At 42.6% G+C, this 22,681-nt stretch overlaps 1 protein-coding gene across 1 annotated transcript in view; it reads right to left on the bottom strand.

Annotated features, from left to right (window-relative positions):
• Positions 1–12,101: 12,101 nt before the first annotated feature.
• The window catches only part of ABCC4 (ATP binding cassette subfamily C member 4), a 139,315-nt gene continuing 128,735 nt past the window's right edge, over positions 12,102–22,681 (bottom strand). Inside the window, exons 30-31 of the mRNA XM_015851547.2 lie at positions 21,248–21,382; positions 12,102–16,443 (exon numbers count right to left, since the gene is read on the bottom strand). Of these exons, the coding sequence (XP_015707033.1) occupies positions 16,336–16,443; positions 21,248–21,382 (243 nt within the window). The 3' untranslated portion in view covers positions 12,102–16,335. The remainder of the gene's footprint in view (positions 16,444–21,247; positions 21,383–22,681) is intronic.

Raw genomic sequence — 22,681 nt, 5'->3', positions numbered from 1 at the left:
AAGCAAGAAACAATTGTGTGGCACAAAGCATACTCTGTATCCCCTCAAAAATGCCACGGTGCTCATAGCAGGACTGTCATAGTGAAGAAGACATTCGTAAAGCTCCCTTGAGGGTCTGCTCTGGGTCTCTAGAATCTAGGAGAAAGGAAATGGGAAGACAGCTGAGACTTACTCAATTTTTATTTCATCATCTCCCTCTGGACAGGAAGGTGGGCATTGCAACTTAAAGGAATTCATGTGTAAATTTAATTCCTTACGTTGATAGAAGGTAAACTGTGGCCTTACTTTTTGCATGATGTCTGCTTTTCTGCTCCTCTCCTTTGGCTGATAACCCTTCTTCTGTCCACACTCACGTTGAATGCCAAGACACATCAGCATGTGGCCAACAGCATTTTGACAGTCACAACAGTGTAAGGAGAGATTATGATAAGCATTATAACCTTCTGGTGTCAAATACAGAGAGAATAAAGATTGACAGTATAATGTGACCCTGACTTGCTGCAGGCTGGCCCAAAACAGCGAGGTTTTGCTGTGAAGGTTTTGAGGGATGAGCTGCTGCCTGAGCTACCAATTTGGTTCCTGGACACACTGAGGGAAATAAGGTGTGGTGGTGAAGATGGCACCAGCGTTTCTGAGTCCTCAAAGGCTGTGGAGATGATAGACTCCTCCAGGGCCTGTTCTAAACCTCATGTGTTGTGCATCCATTGACCAAAGGAAAATAAATTCACTGGGAGACAATGAAACACTCTCAGGTGAGCCCAATCAATGTACAGACATACCTGAGGTACACCTGCTGAAACATTTTCATTTTTCAGACTTTATAGGATTCCACCTGTTTTCAAATCCAGGTATTTTCACACAAGAGTGATGCTGTAACACCAGTATGACCGGTACTCATCACCACCACACAAATATTGAGGTAAAGAAACAGCAGGGCTAAAGAACAGAAAAATTGAAGGGCCCAAAAGAACCACATGAAAAAATGAACACAAGTACAACGTGCAAGCATAAAGAAGCATCCTACATACAGCAAAAAAAGCGACTTTAAAGCCAAGAAGGAAAGACCCATCGCAAGCGGAAAAAGAATGTCCCATCCCTCAAGCAACAAAAGAAACCAACCCCACTCCAAAAGTAACGACAAAACACAGACCACATAAAACAAAGAGCGAAACCCAGCCAAAACCAAAACAGCAAGACGAAGGACAAAAAACGAGGAAAACAATCCAAGCTAAAGAAACGCCGCGCAACCTCAAGCAATGATACCAAGAAGGGTTAAAACCAGCACAGCACAGAGAGAACAAACAGAACAACAAAAACCAGATCAAAAAAGAAAAAAAAAAAAAGAAAGAAAAAAAAAAAAAAAAGGAAAAAAAAGGAAACAATGACAAAAAAAATCCAACACCACCCACAAGAAGGTAGGAAAGCACACCCACGAAGACAAAACAAAAAACGGAAAAACCAACAAACAACAATAGCCAAAAGCACAACAACACAAACACAGCCTTGAGCGAACCAGGCACTACCCCACAGCAAGCAAACACAAAGCAGCACAATAAGAAAAATAAAAACACACACAAGCAGGAAAAAAAAACAGGGCCACAGAAAGGAAAAGCGCCACATGACAGGAAAAAAAAAAAAAGAAAAACGAAAGGAAAAAGCAAACAAACACGTAAAGCCGCGACAAAAGCACCAGCAGCACAAACGGGGCTCCTGCCAGAGCGAGCACACAACAAAACCAATCTCCCCGAGAGATACACGGCACGATGGGAAGCAATCACGCCAAGCCCAAACATCAAAATCCACCGCAGGAAGCCACACCAGCCAACCAACCAGAACAGTGAAGGCAAAGGCAAGAAGTGAGAACGCTACACCCTCCCAGCAGCAAAAAAAACAAACACAAGCATGCAGAAAAGGCCAACCAAACCAACAAACTCACTAGAACAGAAAGGCCCAAGCAACGACACCCACCTCCGGGATCCGGCCCCCAAAAAAGAACACCCACAAAGGCAGGGCAAAGAAACAACGCACACACACCGGGAAGGAGACCAACAAAGGCAACAGGCCGCAGAAACCCACAGACACAGGCCTACAAAACAACCCCCAACTCCACCAACACAACAGCACCGCCAAACCGCGAACTTGTCACCAGCACCCACGCAAATGAAGCACCCACAGCAAAGCCAAAACAGCACCCAAGGCAAACAAACCTCTAAAAACAACACACACACAAACGAAACACAAACAAGCACCGACAAAAAAAAGCACGACAAAAACCAAGCAGCAACATATCAAAGTCAATTACGAGTAAGTAATTTTTTCCCCAAGTTTTCACTTCCCCATCCTGCAATGGAAAAATCCTGAGAGATCACGGATGGAGCATAAAGAAATGGATAAAGAAGGAGGCTTAATTTATAGGGGAGCTTGAATTTTTAATCCTGTGCCCCAAAGAAACCACTGCCTAGGCAGCCAAATCCTATCTGCAGTGACTAATGAAAGCAAGAAAGAAACAAAAAACCCCAAGACCAAAAACAAACGAAAAAACAGGCAAAAAAGCAAAGGGATAGACATCTACACCCACGAACCCAAAAACCACACCATGAAGCGCCCCCGAACAATAATGAAAAAGACACAAACAGCAGCAAGAAAAAACAAACGAGCAAGAACCCGAAACCAACACAAAAAAATGAAAAGCAATGACAAAAGAATTCCATGACTAACACCAGAAAAACAAAAAAAAAAAAAAAAAAAAAAAGAAAGAAAGAAAAAAAATGAGAGAGGGGGGTGTTAATTTTCTCATCCATGAGAATTTAGGCAAATAGCCTGTTAGCCTTCTTTGTCTGCAAGTGAGTCTTTGCTGGAGATGAGTCCAGAGAATTAAACAAAATGTAGGTAAAAAAAATTGGTGCCTGGGATATGATGGCTTGGAGTGGGGCTTCAGCCCTTCAGCTCCATCCAGTCATAGGAGGAAGATGCAGAGGGTGCAGCATGGGGATACTTCACTCCAGCCCCATTGAACCTGAGGAAAGAAAACAAGCTCACCAAAGCATTATGGCCTCTGAAGCTCAGAGAACGAGGCTTGTTAAAATCAACCTGAGGCTGCCTCACTCCTGAGAATCATCAGCACTGGTGTGGACACAGCCTCAGAGTCCTGTGTGTGGGGTACGGGCTCACCCCAGGTGCACAGGCCCACTCTTAAACATCCAGTCATTCAGAGCACACACCGAGGCTTCAGCAGATCATTGGTTGTGTAGAAAAATGTTTGCCAGGCTGAGATGAAAGGAGACACCTCTGCTGGAGCTTGCTTTAGTTATTCTGCAGTAATGAAAGGCTGGATTCCTAGCGTTTGAATCAGGCTGGATGGTCTGAGGGAGGCTGATTCACCCAAGTTTGACTTCACTGGAATGAACGGAGCCAAGGTTTTGCCTGAGTGAAAATATCGGAACAAGGATCTAACATGCATAATCCCCAAATTGAGCACGTCGTCCAGCTGGGAGGAGCCCGCATTCAGCTGCTATTAGAAGGCAATTTCTCTTCAGGTCCTCGGTTCAAACTCTTGCGGTAGGCTGACTTGCTGGGTCAGAGGAAATGCTTCCCTTGGGTTCGTGTTCTTTTGCACTCTGGGTGGAAGGTCCTTTGCTTTCTAACATGCACTGTTGGCACATACTCCTCTTCCCAGCTCCTAAAATACTGGGAGTGTAATAATTGCTGAATAATATTTGCTCTGCAAGTTTTCACTTTGCAGCTGCTGTGGGAATATGACGTGTTTTCAGGTGAGAGTAGGAATAGATTTGCTGGTCTTGAATGGGCAAAGAAGCATCCAGGGGGCACCTCTGTATCCTGAAAAGCACCCCGAAAAGAACTGCAACCATCAGGCTTGGCTAGTGAGACAACAGGACACATCCCTCATCTGCCAAGCAGACGTTGGATGTTAAAAGTCTTTGGCTGCATGGTGAGATTCATCTGGTAGGCATCATGAAATAAGTGCTACACACTTTTTGAAGCAGCCCTCTTGAAAGAACAGCTTATGTAGTCAAAGGAGAAAAGAGCCTGTGGAAATCCCTGACCTACCCAACCTCATGCCAGGGTTTCCTCACCAGTGGCTGCCACTCCAAGGACCACATCCTACACAACTTCTTGGTATCTCTGGACAGCTGCATTTTTTTCCAATCTTTAAAACCCAAGGCAATGTTTTTCCATTAGCACTGAAAAATAGGAAGTTTCCAGAGTGAATACTTCAGCAGTCCTGAACTAAAGCTAGTTAGTTTACACTAAGAGTGTAAATGAAAAGTGTAAATAAAATGTCAATATCCTTCTGTCAGTAGAAACACCAAATGGAAGAGAAGTTTGAAACTTGATGCTAGCTACCATTTAGCTGATACACTCATTTCCAAATTCTGAGCATCCACAAAAGCAGGACAAGGGAGTTTTTGATACCCAGAGTGTAGAATAAGAGTGAACTGCCACTACACGTGTTCTCTGAACGCCTGTATAGAACATGGGTCTATTCAGCACGTGGGTGTTTACAATAAGGTCTCATGGCATTGTCATATTCCCGTGAGCAGCAGTAAGTGAGGGTACCTACAAGAACTATATCCCTTCCAAACCTCTGGCAGCCCATGTGCTTGGCTGAGGGATAGAACTGAATTATCTTTGAGTCCAGGCAGAATGAATGTTCTCAGTAGGACAGAGTAAGGCACTGATCTGAATTGTGTTTACTGCTAGGGAGATGATCAGTTTTAACACATGTATGTGTGTGGGCTTAAGGGATTAAGCATGATTGTGCACTGACTGTCAATACTATTTGCATTTTATCATGTGTAAGTGATATTAACACAGAAGTCATGATGCAATGCGTGGCAGTTTCATTCTCCATCATTACAGCAGCTCTCCCTTGCAAATGCAAATGTACTGGAAGGCTGACCTAAATGTAGGAGAAGCTGAATGATGATCCTTATCTTAATGAACAAATACAATTATCCAAGTGTTAGAGTGTCAGGTATTGAAATGATCCTCTATAATACCTCCTTTCTTTTATTTCATGGTGATGAGCATCTTCTGATGGTATCAGAGAAGCATCTCATCACAACACCTGGCAAAAACTACCCGAGGGTCCATGCAGTATCATATCTGGGCAGTTGGTCCACATCCAGGGTAATTAGACACTTCTACTGCAGTTGGACTTCCTCAAATGTACATTAGCCTTTCAGGATATTCTGGGAAAAATCTATTTAATGCTTTTCAGCTTTCTTAGCTGCCTCCAAGAAAGGAGAAAACCTCATTCTCCCCTACGAGAGCTGGTCTCCCTCACATAGAAGCAATCAACACTGAAAAGTGCTTACAGGGAAAAGTGACAGGAACCAGCGCCTGAAAATGAACCTCTCCAGATGCAGGCGATCAGTCCATTGACAATAATAATAATGAGAATATGAACGAAGGGGCTCCAGGGGGGTCTTTCTCCCTGCTTTGGGGACCTCTCTTGGCAGAACTGTGGCAAGGACAGTGACATCCCTTCTTTATTCTGGTTGCCTGATCTCCTTTGATTTACAGTATCTGCTGCAATAAGCCAAAGACTTCAATCTTTCATGAAGACTCAACTGCTGAGCTGGCCTCATCCCCTCTAGAGTGAGGTTTCTGCCTAGAAAATGAGGGGGAAATAACAGATTTCCATAGATCGAATGTTTTAAAAACAGGTTACACACAGATTTTTCAAGGTTTAAACTTAATTTGTATAATCCCACCACTGAGTGCAAGTTAGAAGACTGGATGCTAATCCAACCTTGATTGATTAATAGGCACCGTGTGCAACACATTTACGCTCCGGGAAGCAAAAACTTCCCCCCTCAGTTAGGACAGGGGACATTTTGCTTGATCAGAGCAATGGAAACTTGAATCTTTGTGTGACTCTGCATCAAAGAGACACCTGGGACTGACTCTCTGGGCTTTTACAGCAAAAGAGCTACATCGGAATTGATTACCCAGATATACTGTTTCAAATGAGTCTTCATAGGGTGCAATGATTAAGGCTTCTTGTAGAGGTTTGTTTTAGTCTGAAAGAGTTTAAAATTGTCTCACCTGCTTGTGCAATTATACAAATGCATCCTACTTGATCTAGCCTCCATCCCCAGCATTTTCTCAAAGGTCAAGTAGTTTTGTCTGGATTTGACAACTGGGTTTAACTAGAGAAAGTAGGGTTAGATTCAGGAGAGGTTTAGGCACCGAATCCTTGATTTCTAGGTCCCTCGCCACCAGCAGTTTGTGAGCTGCACTCAGTCTCCCTGCATAGTTCGTGGTGGAGATTGGTTGTTTCGGTGTTGAACCTAAAGGAGCTGACAATATAAAGTGGGATCTTCCTGAAGGGAGCACGCAGCTGCTTACATTCAAGCACTAGGAAAAGCGGAGGACGAGGGTGTATCTGCAATTCTCTCTTGCACTAAAAGCTCCTTGAGGCTGGAGTGAGGCAATCCTGTCTGCTTGGGATCCATTGTCTGAAATCTTCTCCTGGAGATTGGTACCTACGCCCTTTCTTTCAAAAGACTCCACACAGATCAGTCTTTTAAAAACAAAGCAGGAAGAAGAAAAGGTGGTGATAGCTTTTATTATATAATGCCTTGGTATTCAAAGTATATGCTGAGGAAGTGGGAGGCCTGAGTTCCTTTCCCGCCTCAGCCTGAGGGGTTCAAACCCATGTCTCCCACATCCCATGAGAGTGCCCTAACCACCAGGCTGGAGGCTACCTTGGGTGGAGGATCCTCCACCCCCGCTTTGAAACTGCTCCACTCTGCAGCAAGGAATTTAAAGACTCATGAGGCCGGGAGGGAGTGGGGGGGGAGTGTGAGGGAGTGTGTGCTTGACTCCGAAATCTTGTATTGAGGACAGTCAGCAGGGAGTGGGAAGGCCTGGGCTCACTCCTCACTCCCCTGACTTTTGCTATCCAGAGACTCTTGTGTGCTAACTGCAGGCACAGTCACATACTTCTCCACCTAGATGAGTGCTCGTGGCCTCCAGCTTTCTCTTCTCTCTTTTGCACCATGTTTCTAGGAAAGGTTGTTCAGTAAGGGCACCCAAGTGGGGAATGTCTTTCTTCCCAGGCACCCTGGGCACCCTTCACCCCCTTGACACTCTTCCAAGAAGGCAGTAAATGTGGGCTCAAAGTCCTGCAGCCCAGAGAGGGCCCGGCTCACAGGCTGAGTGCTTCCTCTGCCCCAGGCTGTGTGAAGGTGTTGGGACCCTCCTCCTCCCCTTTCCCCTTTGCTTTGCAGGTGTACACCTGTGTGTGTCTACACAGATGGAACAGACACTGCTTATGTATGCAGAGGCTCTGAGCATGGCTAGTGGGGCCCACCAAGCCTCTCCACAATGTTTCTCCATGGTTTCTCCATGCCAGAGAGACTTAGGTGGGATTGAGGCACCACATGGCCCAGTCTTGTCAGCTTTGGAGATACATAGTGTGGCTCTACACACCTGGGTAAGCTCTGGGGTAAAAAGTAGGGCATTTCTAGAGCTTCCAGGCAACAGCAGGGTTAAATAGCAGAAGAGTTGGGTTTTCCAGAAGAGCTGCCTGGACACATGCACTTCAGTTTAGCTTGTTCGCATTGGTTTTGATCCTACCTACAGCAGAGGAGGCTTCTTTCTTTCCAAGTGGGCATGCTGGGTGGCAAGCGGGGAATTAATGTCCCCTCCCTGATGCTGGACAATAAATCAACTCCTCTCCAAAATTCAGGATTAAGCACAGTCCAGATAAATCAAAGTGGGAAACCCATCTCTTCCCTAAACTTCAAGGCGATGGATTAGAGATGAGGAACACACTCGGCTTTAAGGAAGCTGCGTGCCTCCTTCAGCTATGATACGATTAGGTGTTAAAACTTTCACAGGGCTGATGTTTCTCCCAGCATAAGATCAACTTTCTCAGAAAAGAAAAAAGAAAAAAGAAAGAAAAAAAAAAAAAAATTCTCAGAAAAGAAAAAAGAAAAAAGAAAGAAAAAAAAAAAAAAAAGGAAAATAAAGGAAGGAATTATGCAAACAATTTAACAGCAGGGGTCAGTCTTTATTACAGTCCCCTCAGGATGGGCAAATGAAAGCCTGAAACAGCTACCAACAACAGTAGCCACAGTTACAGTAAGAGAGCCCGAGCCTTGTGTGAGCCTGGCAGTTCTCCCCAGCAAGCAGTCACAAAGCAGCACATTACGCATATTAATACGTGATAGAAGTTTGCCTCAATACCAGTTCCAGGGAAAGGCTCATCGCCTCTTGAGAGGAAAAAAAAAAAAAGAAAAGCTGGAGGGAAAAGCAGCCTTTCTGGTAAAGCCGTGACAACAGCATCAGCAGCTCCAACTGGTTTGTTGCCATTACTTCTGGCAGCCCAGCAAAGCCATCTCCCCGAGATCTACACGTCTCTCTGTTAAGTAATCGCTGCACTCGCATCCATTACACTGCAGTGCAGGAATCCCCATTAGCCAATTAACCAGCCCATTGGAGGTCCAGGTAAGCAGTGCGGCTGCTGCACCTTCCTCGTGGCATAAAGCTGTCACCTCAGCATGCAGCCTGGGCCTGCTGCCCCCACAGCTTCCTTATACCCTGCTGTCCTCAGCAATGTCTCTCATTTGGGGGATCCTGCTCCTCCTAGATGAGCCCCACAGCTGGCGGTGGGCTCACCATGGTACACACAGTGGTGGGGATACCACCGAGGGCAGCAGGCCTCAGCCAGGCATCTCCCCAGGCCTACAACAGGGCCGCCATCTGCACCCACTCACCAGCAGCGCCAAGCCTTTAACTTTTCATTTTCAGCCACGGGAATGGGTTCTGCATGGGTTTTTTACAACATCATTGCAGGCACACAGGTGTCTAAGGACCAGATGCAGGTACATGCAGCACAGAGAGGCTCCTTCAACACCCCGTGCTACCCAAACCAGCCCTGTTCCACAGATCGCAGGCTCTGTGTCCCGGTGTCAGAGCGCCTTCACATTCTCTGGAGGCTGTGATCGTCTCTTTCGTTCACTGCCAGGAATGGAAGCAGAGACTTTTCCATAAAACTATTTAAAAAATGCAGATTCGCTTCCCTGCTGTGCTGCTGTGCCTGCATGACGTGACACGCCATTCAAGTACAGCTAGCTTTGCTGACATGAATATGTGCAGCAAGGAACACACACGTGCATGCCCAAAAACAAACGAAAACAGAGTTTTAAATTCACAGGTATGGACATTTACACCCACTGACGCAGAGACGACACCGTGCAGCTTCTCTGATCTATTATGAATATTACTCAAACATCAGCAAGCATTAAGCCACGTGCGTGAATTCGCTATCTACGCAGAATGCTTAAAAGTAATTGCAAAAGGATTTGTTGAGTAACTGGGGAAAAGCAAAAAAAAAAAAAAAAAAAAAAAAAGAGGCAATGATTGTCAGGAGATGACCTGGTTGTGGGAAGAGGCACTTACTTAATCACTGCATGAATGCCTCACGGTGAATTACTTGCATAACTCCGCTTGAGGAAATCACTATGCTGCAAAAGTGCATACATGTTAAATCAACCAAAGCGCAGAACGCTCCATACTCGTGGTACAATGTGGCCTTCTTGCCAGGACAGAAGAAACAAAAATCTAGCTAATCTCTCGGCCTGGCAGGGAGGTGGGGGAGAAATCCTCATCATTGCTATCCTGGCAATGTTTCCAAAAGAAAGTTGTTCGGCGCTCACTCACCCTATTCATTCCTGGCATTTATGTTAAAAAGAAAATTCAGGCTTGTGATTTTCAAGAGCGAGCTCTTGTTGACAGTGAAACTTTGATTAATAATTCTTAGGCTGCGTTTCCCACCCAATTCAATTTAATGCTAAAAAAGGTAATTATGGTTCTTTTCTGCAAAATGTAGTGCTTTGAGAAGAATGTTGGCTGGCGAGAACACCAGCAAGACTTGCTTTCTTCAGGCTCCTCTCAGTATAAGAAGTCTCTACTTCATTTGCGGCATTTCATGGCCGCAGTGTAGCCATTTAGACCTTGTAAACTGGGAAATTATTCTCTGGGTACAGCCAATGCATAGGCTTCAGTTAGAAGAGCACTTTTGCTAGCAAATGTATTAATAAAGAAAACCCTGGTCTACAGGGAGACTCACAGTTGGACGTTGCGCAAGGAGCGGCTGCGTTAGGAATTGCTGGGTACAGCGAGCAGCCTGTCCAGAGCAGACATCCACTTGGTAGTCACAGAGCTGAGGGCAAGAGTGTCCTTGGGGAGGCAGAAGAAGAGTGTTTCCTTTTGTGGAGCAGCCAAACTCTTCAAGCACCAACTCTGAAACAACAGGCTGTGAGCTGCAGGAGCTGGAGCCTCAGCCTAGTGGGTGGTGAGAGCAAGCTGATCCCGCCTCATGGTGAGACCCCGAGTACAGAACAGGGGCTCTGAAGCAGAGTCCCCAGCTCCTCTGGGTGCTTATGCAATTTCTACAAATAGTCGTTGAATAAGATGCAGAAATACTCCCTGGAAATGGAAATAAAACCAGGGATTTCCTTTTTCCAGAAGAAACATTACCCCCTGCATCCAGCCCCAGCTTTTTTTCATTCTCTCTGGCCCCTGAACTGCCATGCTACTGGCCCACTTCATTTAATTCTGGTGAATATCCCCACCAAAACCACCCTGAAGATTATGCTTTGGAGATGCAGAAGCCTCAAAGACCCAAGAGGCTCAGGCCAAGCAAAGTCTACAGTTCCCACCTCTGGGTTTCTGAGTCTGTGCCCTGAATTACCAGGGTATCCCACAAGGACAGAGGGACAGTGGCTCTCATGCAGCTGTTAGCTCAGCAGCGTATGAAGCACACAGGGCTCCTGAATGCCACTGGGGCTACCTCCCATTTTTTTCTCAAGGCTGTTGTACTTCTGAGCATGTGTTGGATCTGTGACCAAGGCCCAGAGGGAATTTTGTATCTCACAATGGACAAGCCTATACACAATACTATATGGATAGTGATAGGACAAGGGGGAATGGTTTTAAACTAAGACAAGGTAAGTTTAGGTTGGATAGTAGGAGGAAGTTTTTCACTCAGAGGGTGGTGATGCACTGGAACAGGTTGCCCAAGGAGGTTGTGGATGCCCCATCCCTGGAGGTGTTCAAGGCTAGGCTGGATGTGGCTCTGGGCAGCCTGGTCTGGTGGTTGGCAATGCTGCACACTGCAGAGGGTTGAAACTGGATGATTATTGTGGTCCTTCTCAACCCAGGCCATTCTGTGATTCTATGATTCTATGATCTTGACAAGCGTTACATTAACAGCAGCAGCACAAGAAGTCAGTAAGCACATGCTCCAGGACACTGTACATACCACAAGCATTTGTTGTGCTGGGACAAGCTAAGATAAACTCGCTTATACATCAAGTTAAGACACCTGCATTGAAGTTGCAAGGCAGACTTTTGGTAGAAACACGATAAATTTTGAACACATGCTCCAGCATCCTGTTATAAAAGGACAGGTGACCATTTCCATTGCATCAGTCCTAGAACTTGCTAACCTGGGAGATGAGTGATAAATGCACAATCCATCTAATACCAAAAATTCATATCACAGATCACATATGTACATGCTTGACAAAGCAGACAGGGGGAAACTCTGAGCAGTTTTCAGGAAAACGAGCAGTTTCAGAGTCTTGCTGAATGAAGTAACAAACTCATTGGAGAGAAGTACAGGATTGAGAGATGACACCAGATTCTGGAGTTCTGCTGCAAATCCATTCACTTCTGTGTCCATTAGCTTTATCCAGTCCATTTAGCTTGTGAGCTGTTGGAGGCAGAGACCATATCTGATCTGTACATTTGCAGCTGCAGTGGTTCTGCCTTCAAGTCATACAATGATTTTTTGGAAATCTATCTGAATTACTTTTTACTTCCTGCCACTGAGGCAAAGAGCTTGAAAATGTGACCTGCGAGATCTCAGAAAGCAGAAGAATGGTAAAAATGAGCTGAGATGTAGTATTCTGTGTTATCCTCATAACGGAGGATTTTCAGCCCTTGGAGTTGGCAGTGCTACAAAGGGGTGTTTGGAGCTTTCGAGCATGACCTGTACTGTGCTCAGCCCTGCATTTCTGCCTTCACCCACACATTCACAACGATGACAGAACTCGGCACGCTTCTGGGAAACACATTTTATTGTATGACAGAAGCTGTCGTGGATGTCAACAAAAGAAATCATTCCATAGAAATAACAGGATCAAATTGTTACACGTATGTAAAAACCAAAACAAAACAGAAACAGAGTTAAAATAATGAAAAAGCAGTGCGGTGTTACACAATGTGAAACATACAGAAAGCCACATTCTTCTCTGAAGTGTCAGGAGTTCGTCATCAGTACGGGATGTAAGTGATACCATTATCTTTTTCTTCCCCCTTTCCCTCCCTTCAAACTGAAAGGTGAGATATTTGGAAGGGTTGGATTAACACAAAAAGCAGCATTTTCATTGAAATTTCTACTGCATTTAGATCTTCCGATTCCTTGTTCCTTCCACTACCTCATTTCCAAACACGTATTGGGAAGGTTAGAAGAAACTGTCGATATCACTTTACCAACCAGCACTGCTGCGCTTGATTAGAAGGAGGTCCTCCCTCTTCCAAAGAGGAGCATGGGTGATATCACAGAAGACTAAACCTATCTGGCAAGTGAACTGTGGTTCAATCCAAGGAGCAGAATTTTGCCCTTCACCTAAGCAAAATCAGAAACAACCTATTATTGAGAACCACTTTGGCTCTGACTCTCCCAGTGGTGTTTCAAGGATGGCTAAAGCAAAGAAATACCAAAACAAATGTTTGAGGAACAGTTCTTTCCATCTTAAGTAGAGGCTGTTCCAAGACTTTTGAACCAAATGTACAATAGTCCCACAACTGATGATGTGCACAATTTCTGCACAAAACTGTCTATTAGACTTAGGAATACCTTAAGGCACCTTATGGTGAAGAAACATTTTAAAGGCTTTAATAATATTGAAGACTGAGTTCTCTTTCCAAGATCCCCATAAAGGAATGTAGCCTGAAATAAGCAGTTTTACTATCTCCAAACAAAGCATGAACATTTTCAAAGTGGAAATTTAGAACTATCATCTGAATTTTTCTTTAGAAGGAAACACAAAACACCTCATAGTTTGTACATACAACAGACCACAATGTCCAACAAAGGAAGGCCTCTCTCATCCTCGAGTTTCAGGCACAGTGCACTTTGTCACTCACCTAAAATTAAATAGGTGCGTCCATCTTAACCAACAGTCATCTAAACTACTCACAACAGCTCTCAACAACAACAAGCAACAAAAGAATCTAAAGAAATGATTTCCTGACTGCAATATATCTGTTACTTTAAACTAGAAAGGCGGATATCATGGCAACGACAGGCACAAATGGCTCACTATCTGTTGTTCTATTCAGTAGTGTATGGTTTTCAAGTGTGATTCTTTAAATATTTGGTTTTTGATACCTGCAGCTAGTAATGTCCTGTCAAAACATGTGGAGAAGCGGGATCAGCATTTTCAGATACCAAACATTTTTGTGCGCGTTCAAAAAAGCTGCAGGACTGAATTAACTCTGCCTTATAGATTGATAGCTGGATCTGTCAGGGTCCCATACCAGCGAGTGGGCTGCAGTCAGCGTCTTGGAGTTCTGCTCTGAAACGCAACCTACCACAGATTCATTTCAGAGCTGAAATGAACTAAAACTGTAATTACAACCTCAGTTTGCATATACATATCTCCTTAATTTCAATTAAAAAAACCCATAGAAACAAAACATATGGCCATGTAAACATACTGTTCTCTTAAGAGCATTTAAAAGTCTCCATGTATTTATTATACATCACACTTCTTTTCCTGTATGAACTATTTCGAAATCAAAATAATTCAATATTGTAAAGCATGGGTAGACCCTGTGCATCTGCCCAAACTACTGAATAAAAAAGGAAAATGCATGAGCTCCGAGCTCCAGTCCCTGCTCGCTGTCTGCACTATCACAGTCAGCTCACTCTGGCTCTGTTTTGGAGCACTCCAGCTGTATCTCTCTATGATAAAGACTGAGCAGGGCTTGGACATGGTTTATGCCATGGACCACTTCCAAAAGGCAGTTACAGACAAAAAAGACCATGCAAGGCTGAGCTTTCTCCATCCTACGCAGTCTCCCAGCATTATCCAATGTGACTCTACATCCTCAAACACTTCTCTACATCTTCACATACCTCCATGCTACACTCTGCTGAGCTGCAGAATAGCCTTATCCTTATTTGAGACTGCCTGAATTGAAAAGAAAGCAAAACAAAACACATTAGACGCTAATTGTGTGCTAGGGACATAGGGGGCAAAGTGATCCAGAAAAGAGGCTGTGGCTTGTGTGCTCTGAGAAGGATTAGCTATGAGCTTGCTGCTTACACGACCCAATCAGCGCAACTTTGCTTTGGGGACACGTAGTCATCCCCGACTGCCTTGTATTTAGCACCAGACAAAGGACAAGACTCACGTGAAGTTCAGTTCAACTTATCTCAGGGACACTTGTTACAGTGAGCTACACCCCAGAGAAGTGTTAGAGGACTGTCAAAAGAAAGCTAAGGGCAAGTGCGCTTTGTTGTGTACCTTCCTCCTCATAGTACAGGAGGAGAAAGCCAGCAAATCAAATGCCCAGCATGTGTCTTTTCCTCCCATCCACCACTGAAGCCAGTTGGTGGGGGTGCGGGCAGTGGGGAATGAAGGTTGTGCCTCTTACCACCAACTTCTGCACAGGACAAAGCCCTCCTGGATGAGCCCCTGTCCTCGGGCACAGGCTTTGGCCTCAGTTTGCTTCTCAACAAGGAGAAGCAACAATCTTGTATTTCAGCAACTTACTCACTGGCTTGAAATGAGAAACATTGGTGTTCACCTTAATTTTCGACTATTAGGGGAACATTGGGTAAGCAATATTCAGCTTACCAATGTAACAGCAAGCATCTTTTTCTTTCTTTCTTTTTATCTAAAAAGCACAATGTTCTCTGTGTCCTGAAGAGACCTGTTGTTTCTCAGCGCCTTCTGTGCCCTTCAGACAATAATCTGAATAGGTTTATTCTGTACTGGACCTCAAAGGGTAGGTATCTCTGATCACAAAAAAGCTCTGAAGCAGAAGAGCACTTGCCTGACTTTTTAAACCACAGGAATAGTGCCTTTATGCTGAGGTGCTTTGCTGAATCAGGACATGGTGTACAAATACAGAACCTCTCTCTCACTGCAATCTCCTCAGGGCCAGCAACAGCCATTCAAACCTTTGGGTTGCACTTCCCTACCTATTCCAGCAGTATGGTAACTTCAAACAGCACAAGTTCAACAGAATCCTTGATGCGAAACTTTAAATATATTAAGGCTAAATATTTTTAACATATATTTAATGAATTTGTTGTGTACCCTGCAGTTACAGCTTTGGCTTGAAGGCACAAATATTAAGGCACAATAAATGCAAATAACGTATACATTTCAATGTGGTGTGTTGAAGATAACTTTGTACTACGTGGTATTTAGGTATAATGACATGTCATTCAAAGATTTCCTCAAGTTATTTTAATACTATTTTTTTCTTTTCTCTGATAACCTGGATAAAAAGAGGAATGTGACTTAAATTATTTAAATAGTTCTTCAGTGCAAACATAGTCATTTTCTTCTAAAGTACAGAAGACCGAGATTGAATTTTCAGCATCTGGATTTCAGCAAAATAAAACTTACATTTACATTCACCTTGAACAAAGTTACTTGAATTATACATATAAAAAAACCAACCCAACCCTAAGTATATAGCACTTTTTCTATCAAAAAAAGAAAGTGTTTTTGGCTTTGAATTCTTTCTTTCCTACTGCTTGCATAGCTACCTGTGACAGGTAGAGAGACACCTGTATTAGAAGCTAAGTTGTACACAACCAAATCTGCTGTTTAGACACAGCTGTGGAGGTATGGTGACACTAAAAAAATAAAGGTTTGCTTTTGTTTGCTCTCAAAGTTTCTCCAACTGAGAAAAGGGACACATTCCAATCTTTCTTGAATAAATTCCAAAGATGCACCCTAGACCTGTTAGGTGTCCTGCACCTCTTTAAATAACAGAGATATCTACCACATAACTTTCAAATAGGAACTGAATCTGCCTAATTTCCATAGCGATACAAAAATAATCAGTTGGAAAGGAAAAATATATATAGATATTGCACTGAAATTAAAGAAACAGGGACAGTAAAACTTCTCAGCATTAAATAGAAAGGATGTCCAGTGCAAAGAATCGGCCCCCTCCACTTTCCTCTCCCGTTGACACTCGTGAACATCGATTGTTTGGATGCTCTCAGGTTTATATTCTGTGGAAAACAATTGTGGTTATGAGGAATCACAGTGCAGTTTCAGTTACGCATAATCCTGAGGAAGGATCCTGTGAGGAGTCTGAGGCGAGCTGACCATTCTGAACAACTTCTGGGTAGTTCTTACTGAAGTAAACCTAGGGAAAATATCAGATTCCACATGTCATTTTACATTAAATGCCTTTTAGTTTCAAATACAATTCTAGAGATACACAGAGAACAGATAAATGAGTGACCCTAAGGAATCCAAAGAGGAATTTCAGGTTAGGGATCTTCAGTAATGGTATGTCCCATCCCTGGAGGCATTCAAGGCCAGGCTGGATGTGGCTCTGGGCAGCCTGGTCCGGTGGTTGGCAAACCTGCACAAAGCAGGAGGGCTGAAACTAGGTGATCATTGTGGTCTTTTTCGACCCAGGCCATTCTGTGATCCTATGATTCCATGTCACTGAAAAATTAGTGAAATTAGCAGTGATCTTATACAGTGACAAAGTCTGAGAAAAACACCACGCAACCTATAGATCCGCTCAAATTCTGGTGATTCAGATAAACAGATATATATTATCAGTTTACATTAAACTGATAAGTAAAATCATTTTACTTGCTCAAAACACGGAGATGAATTAAAAACAGGACGACAAAGAAGCTGTGCAATCTTGCGTCTGCACAAGGGTTTCTCATTTTCACACATAAAATGAACACAATGGATTTGGATGTTAATATCAGGTTGTAATCCCTGTATTTTACAAACTGTGATTGACAACCATTGAAACGTCGAGGTATATGTATGAAATATCCCAGCGTTTAATTTGTGCTGCAGAGCAGTTATAGGGCCTATAGAAATGTGATCTCTGGATAGCGAACCACAATAATGAAAGAAGAAGCAAAAGCTTTAACAATGACTCAACCAAGCAACTTCTCTAAAATGTAAGATGATACCAAATAATAGGACGGTTCTTTGCCAAGCCTTTGAGTTCTTGAATTCTACCAATTTCTAGCTGAACTAGAAGAGATACAGGTTTCCTGATAAACGTATAATCAGAACATAAAGGAAATGAAATGCTGTCAAGTTTCACTGTTCCACAATCATCAGTTTTTAGTAGCTGTATCATATCTCTGTTCCTTGACAGATGCGCATAACAAAATGAAATAATGTCAAGACTTGTGTGCTCTTATCTAAAAATGTGTTTGGGTTGAAAAAGGACTTCAAATGCATTTTCTTTTTTTTTTCTTTTTTTTTCCCCCAAAGAAGAATGTGAAAAGTTTTGTTTGAGTCTTCAAAACCAGAAAATACGCTATCTTGCTGAGCCTGACACGTGTCACGAGTTAGGTCTCATAGTCAATACTGCCCCAACTGCAGCTTCTTATGAAATATTTCTCCAATTTACGTTTCAGAGCGTTGCCAGCAAAGTTTGGTTTGTTTGATAACAATGTCCCCTTCATATATATGAATACTTGTGTAAGACATGGGGTATAAAAGGGAAATAGTCATTCTGTGGAAACATCCCTGTAAGTATTGCTGTCGTCTTTTGTGTACACGCACCAGTGCAGGACATACGTATCTTCAGACAATATCTCTTTGCAGAGAATATTAAGGTTTGATTTGAACCAGCTGGGAGGCTGTTAAGAGCCATTCTTCAGTAACCGGCCCCGATCGGATCCAATGGCAGAGAGTTAATCAGGAGCCACACACACAGTGCACAGCCTGCAGCCTCAGCGCTGCACTCCCATCCTGATCCTGGTTAGAAACACAGAACTCTGGCATACTTTTAATGGAGCTTCTGAGCGTGATTTTCTTTTTTCAAAGTTAATAGAAAACCTTGGCACGTTACTAGGGATCTAATGAAATGGCAGCTGCTATTCAACTGTCTCGTTGTGATTCTTCCCCTGAGCCCAATCCCTCAAGATACTAAATGCTCAAGTCCTTACACAAGCTCCTCCCACAGCCAACAGAGCTGAAACCCTCTTATGAGTAATCATGGAGGTGAGATAACACCTCTTTTAATATTTATGCATCAGTCATAGCTCTAAAACAGCATCACCCTCACTCTTCCCTCAATGTGCTTAAAAACTGATAGACAGAAGAACAGTCCTACTCTCTGTGGAAAAGCTTCTCTGAGCGCTGACAACCACATGGAGAACACTTGGAGGCTTTTTTTCTTTTTAAAATATAAATAGCTGAACACACTTAAAATATGTATATATATGTGTGTGTATATATTTCTTTTAACTATTTCATTTCTTACCTCCCCGTAGGATTTTCTCCTAATAAGCTTCTTGTAAACGGAATAAGAGTTCCATTTTCAGCAGGCATGGTGACCCTGAATAGTTTAATCTTTCAGTGCTTAGCTAAGATACCCAATATATATCTTTATTTTTTCCAGATAATCATGTTTCTTTCAAAGATGTCCCAGGTTAAGTCTTCAATGTAAGGTGCGTAATCCCTCCTTGTTTGCATCTAAGGGATATATGCGAGACCTATACTTTTCCAGAACACTGATTGAAAATCTCACCTTACTGGAAGAAAAGATCTTGGTACAAATTTGTTGTGCTCAATATTTGGGTCCAAAGCACAATAAATCAAACGATCATTGTCAAAGCATGGCCACATGCCAAACCATTTCACTTAGCAACCCACTGTAACACCTTCTGAAAAGTATGTGTGTATGCTATATTACCATTTCCTTTTATGTGCAGCGTGCTGTTTTTCAACAACAGCAAAAAGCAATTCCTCATAAGAACAGTTCCTGGTAACCACAGGAGGAATGTAGGAGACCAGCAGCAATACGTGCAACCGACACATCAGCTCTTCTAACTAAGCAACTTCTCTGAAAGTATGCATGAAGCACAAGGGACAGCAAGAACAAACACTTTGAATTAATGCCCAAGTCCTTTAAACAGAAAGAACTGTAACTGTGCTTCTGGGTAGCTGCTGACTGGAGATACAGTCTCTCGATTCCCATTTTTTGAGCTGAGTGTGGATAAGCACCATGCTTTGCATTCTTGGCAGATGCTAAAGCTTGTATCTGCCTTCTAGCCTGGGAGTTAGCAAACTTTTTCATCAAACCACATTTCAGCAGAGACCGGTTCCTGGATCTCTTCCCTTCCTGTACAAAATCACATAACATTGATGTGGTAACTGCAGATGACTACACGGGCAAGTAACATCAGGCAATTATTTTTATACATTTTGATTTATCTTTTAATGCAATTGTGCAACTGAGGAGGGCTGCAAGGAAGGAAGGAGAGAAAGCATGAGAGGGCTGAATCTCGGTAGGTGACAGCAGGATGGCCACCCCTAGCCATCCCAGGGATCAAGTCCCAGGAAGCCTGCCCAGACAAACACTCATCAAATGGTCTCATCAATTAGAACCGATTCTTTTAAACACTGTTTATATAACCTTCAGATTGCCATACACGTGTCACAAAACAACATGTCTAAACCATTACCTTTAGTAATAAAATATAAGAAAGTTCACTGCAGCAGCCGACAAAGCCTCAGTTCTGCAATCAGTGCCACGCAAGAATGTATAGCATATGCTGCAAAGTTTATATGTTAAAAACTCTTGAAATATGAAACAAGGTTTAGTTGGTATAACAAAAAAAACCCACAAAAACAACCAATCCTGAGTAGGCACAGAGACAGAAATCTCTTCCCTATGCTCCAAAATGCCCAGTGAAACAGCTGCAGTACATAAGCACCTAGCATCCCTGACTGCACAACTGTTTTCCCAACTTTCCAGAATTGTGGCTATTCTTACTAGGAAGCAGGCAGACACCTGCCATTTTATTTGCTCTCTTTATCAGTTGCTCCCTGCCTGGTGCTCTCCTTTCCCCCCAGGAAACAGTTTGCAATTTGTGTCCCCCTTACGACCCGCACATCAAGCAACTTGAGGAGAAGAAAGCATACAGGACAGAGATAAGACGTGTGCAAAGTCTCTTAGGATGCTACACGCCTAATATCAGTGCCTTACTTGCACACTTAAAGTTGTGCAAATATAATCAAACTGCTCCCAGATCAAGCACTGCAAATCTCAGCTGCAGCAATGCTGAAACTTCATTTGCAATATGAGAAATACAACCTGGCTTTGGACGTCCCGTGTGCTGAATTATCACACACACACAAAAAAAATATAATAAAGCAAGCCAAAAACTAGTCAAAATGAGTTCCTTAATCAAAGGTCATTTCTTTTTATCTTCTTATCTCAGCTTTAGCTTTCCATCTGAAAAGTGGAGATGATATAGCCTCACCTCAGAGGCATATTATGAAAATTAATCCATTGATGTTTCTTAAACACTTTGATTGCCAGAGGAATGCTCCCAATTACATTAATAATGCTACACTCAAGAGTAGGATTTGAATAGTAAGCAGTAAATCAGGCACAGAGCCTCGTATGGAACAAGGAGACAACAAAACATTCAACAGCTGTTTCTTAATTGAGCGCGATTCATCCTATCTGCAGAACAAAACAAAGGTAAACGAACGAAGTAAGAAAAATAAGACTAGGATTGCACCCCCAGTGATCATAATTTAATGCACAAGTACTGAACCTCACACTAACATTGTTTGGACCATTCAGAAATTACAGGGGAAATAAATGCTGGACTCTGCAGCCTTTATATGCTTTTAAAGAGAGTTTTTGCAAAACACGTGCCCAGCACAGGTGAGTATGTCATATATTATTTACACTTACCATTGCATGTACATACAGAGGGATACAAGAAATACACTCTTTCAATTTGGGGTATGAAATATACATAATACGCCTATCAATCATTGGGAAGCCTGTGTGGAACCACTATAAAAAATCTCTGAAAATGAGGGTTTAGCCTTACAAAGTCAACAGGTTCTGATGCTTAATGGAATGCCTACTGCAACCTTGAATATGCTAACTTGTGATAAACCAAGTGCGGAGACAAACTGAATTATGATTATAAAATTACCCGTTTCGCTGTTTCAATCAGAGAAGCTGCTTCGGTCTTGCCCACTTGTTGCACCATTTTGTAAAACAAGCCATCCTTTTCTTGCAGCAAAATGTAAGGCTCACCGTATTCTTTTAGTCTTCCCGCATCTAAAACCTGTTAAGTCAGCAGAAATCAACATATTAACATAAGAAATTCAAAACCAAATATTGAAGTCCATAAGCAAAGGGGAAACGTATCCACTTCAAGTGCTAAGATGAACTTTGCATTCTGAAAATGAAATATTATGTCTTCTTCAAACAAGCGTAACACTTCTGTAGTTTATAGAGCTGTTGTACAATTTTAGAGTGCCCTACAGCCATTCCACCTATAGGAATCCAATGCAAAGTTATGCAGAATATGGAAATACAATGTTTGTGAAGCCAACAAAGCAGATTATAAGATTCATTGTGTAAGAACGAAACAAAGAGACCTGAAAGGGGCTATGCAGTAAACAACTGTAGGTATAAACCATGCAATAACCACCAAGACGGTTAGGGGAGAATAAGTAGGTCTTTTGGATTAGAGGAGGTGAAGATGTAATTAAAGAAAATGAGGGTGTTGCTGAAAAGATAAACAATTTCTTGCATCAGGTTTTGCCAACTACATATTAGAAAGATACTTACCCTGAACCTATTCTTTCTACATAAGAAAGATGTCACTGGGGATATATGCAACCCAAAGGAAAAAAAGGGAAGAGGAGAAGGAAAGGAGGGGAGAAGGAAAAATAGAAAGGAGAAATTAAAAAAGCATTAAGTCAGCAAGCCACAGAGGATACATGCAGTCAAAAACATCAGAAGAAATTAAGAATAGGTTGCTTGAGCCTATCAGAAAATGTTCTCATGCAAGTGACTACTTCATAACTGCATGGTAGCAAATACTGCACTTAAAAGTATTCTGTAATCTTCTCACTTTGAAGAACTTGAAATCTTTCAAGGAACCTTTAGACCAGAACATCTATTTTTTTCAGGACAACGATTCAGTCAAAGCAATAAATAAATGAATAAAACACAACTAGAAGACATTTGGATCACAGGCAGAATTTGTTTGCCACCATTTTAGTAAAATGAAATGGTACCTCACAAATCTGATAAAATGCGTAATGCATGAGAATAAAATGGAAAAACATTTTGTATGGATTTCCAGATGTATTTCCAGAAAGGTGAAATGAAATAACTGGGGACAAAACCTCAAGAATTTGTACAGAAAACAAACATTAGAAATAAGCGATGCATTTCTGCAGTGTGGGGTGCTGGAAGGGTAGGAACTGGCAGCTATCAGAGCGCTCTGTGGTAGCTACATATGGGCTAGTCATCAGAAAAAGGAGTTATCAGAGAGGTGACAAAGCTGCGAATGACACAAAAACATGTAGGTAAGTCTAGACCAGAGGAGATTCAGGTACACCTAACTAACTTA

The sequence above is a fragment of the Coturnix japonica genome, chromosome 1 (genome assembly GCF_001577835.2).
Source record: "Coturnix japonica isolate 7356 chromosome 1, Coturnix japonica 2.1, whole genome shotgun sequence".
In the NCBI taxonomy this organism is placed as follows: Eukaryota; Metazoa; Chordata; class Aves; order Galliformes; family Phasianidae; genus Coturnix; species Coturnix japonica.
The sequence above is the reverse complement of the archived record's forward strand: the minus strand, read 5'-3'. Positions and strand labels throughout refer to the sequence as shown.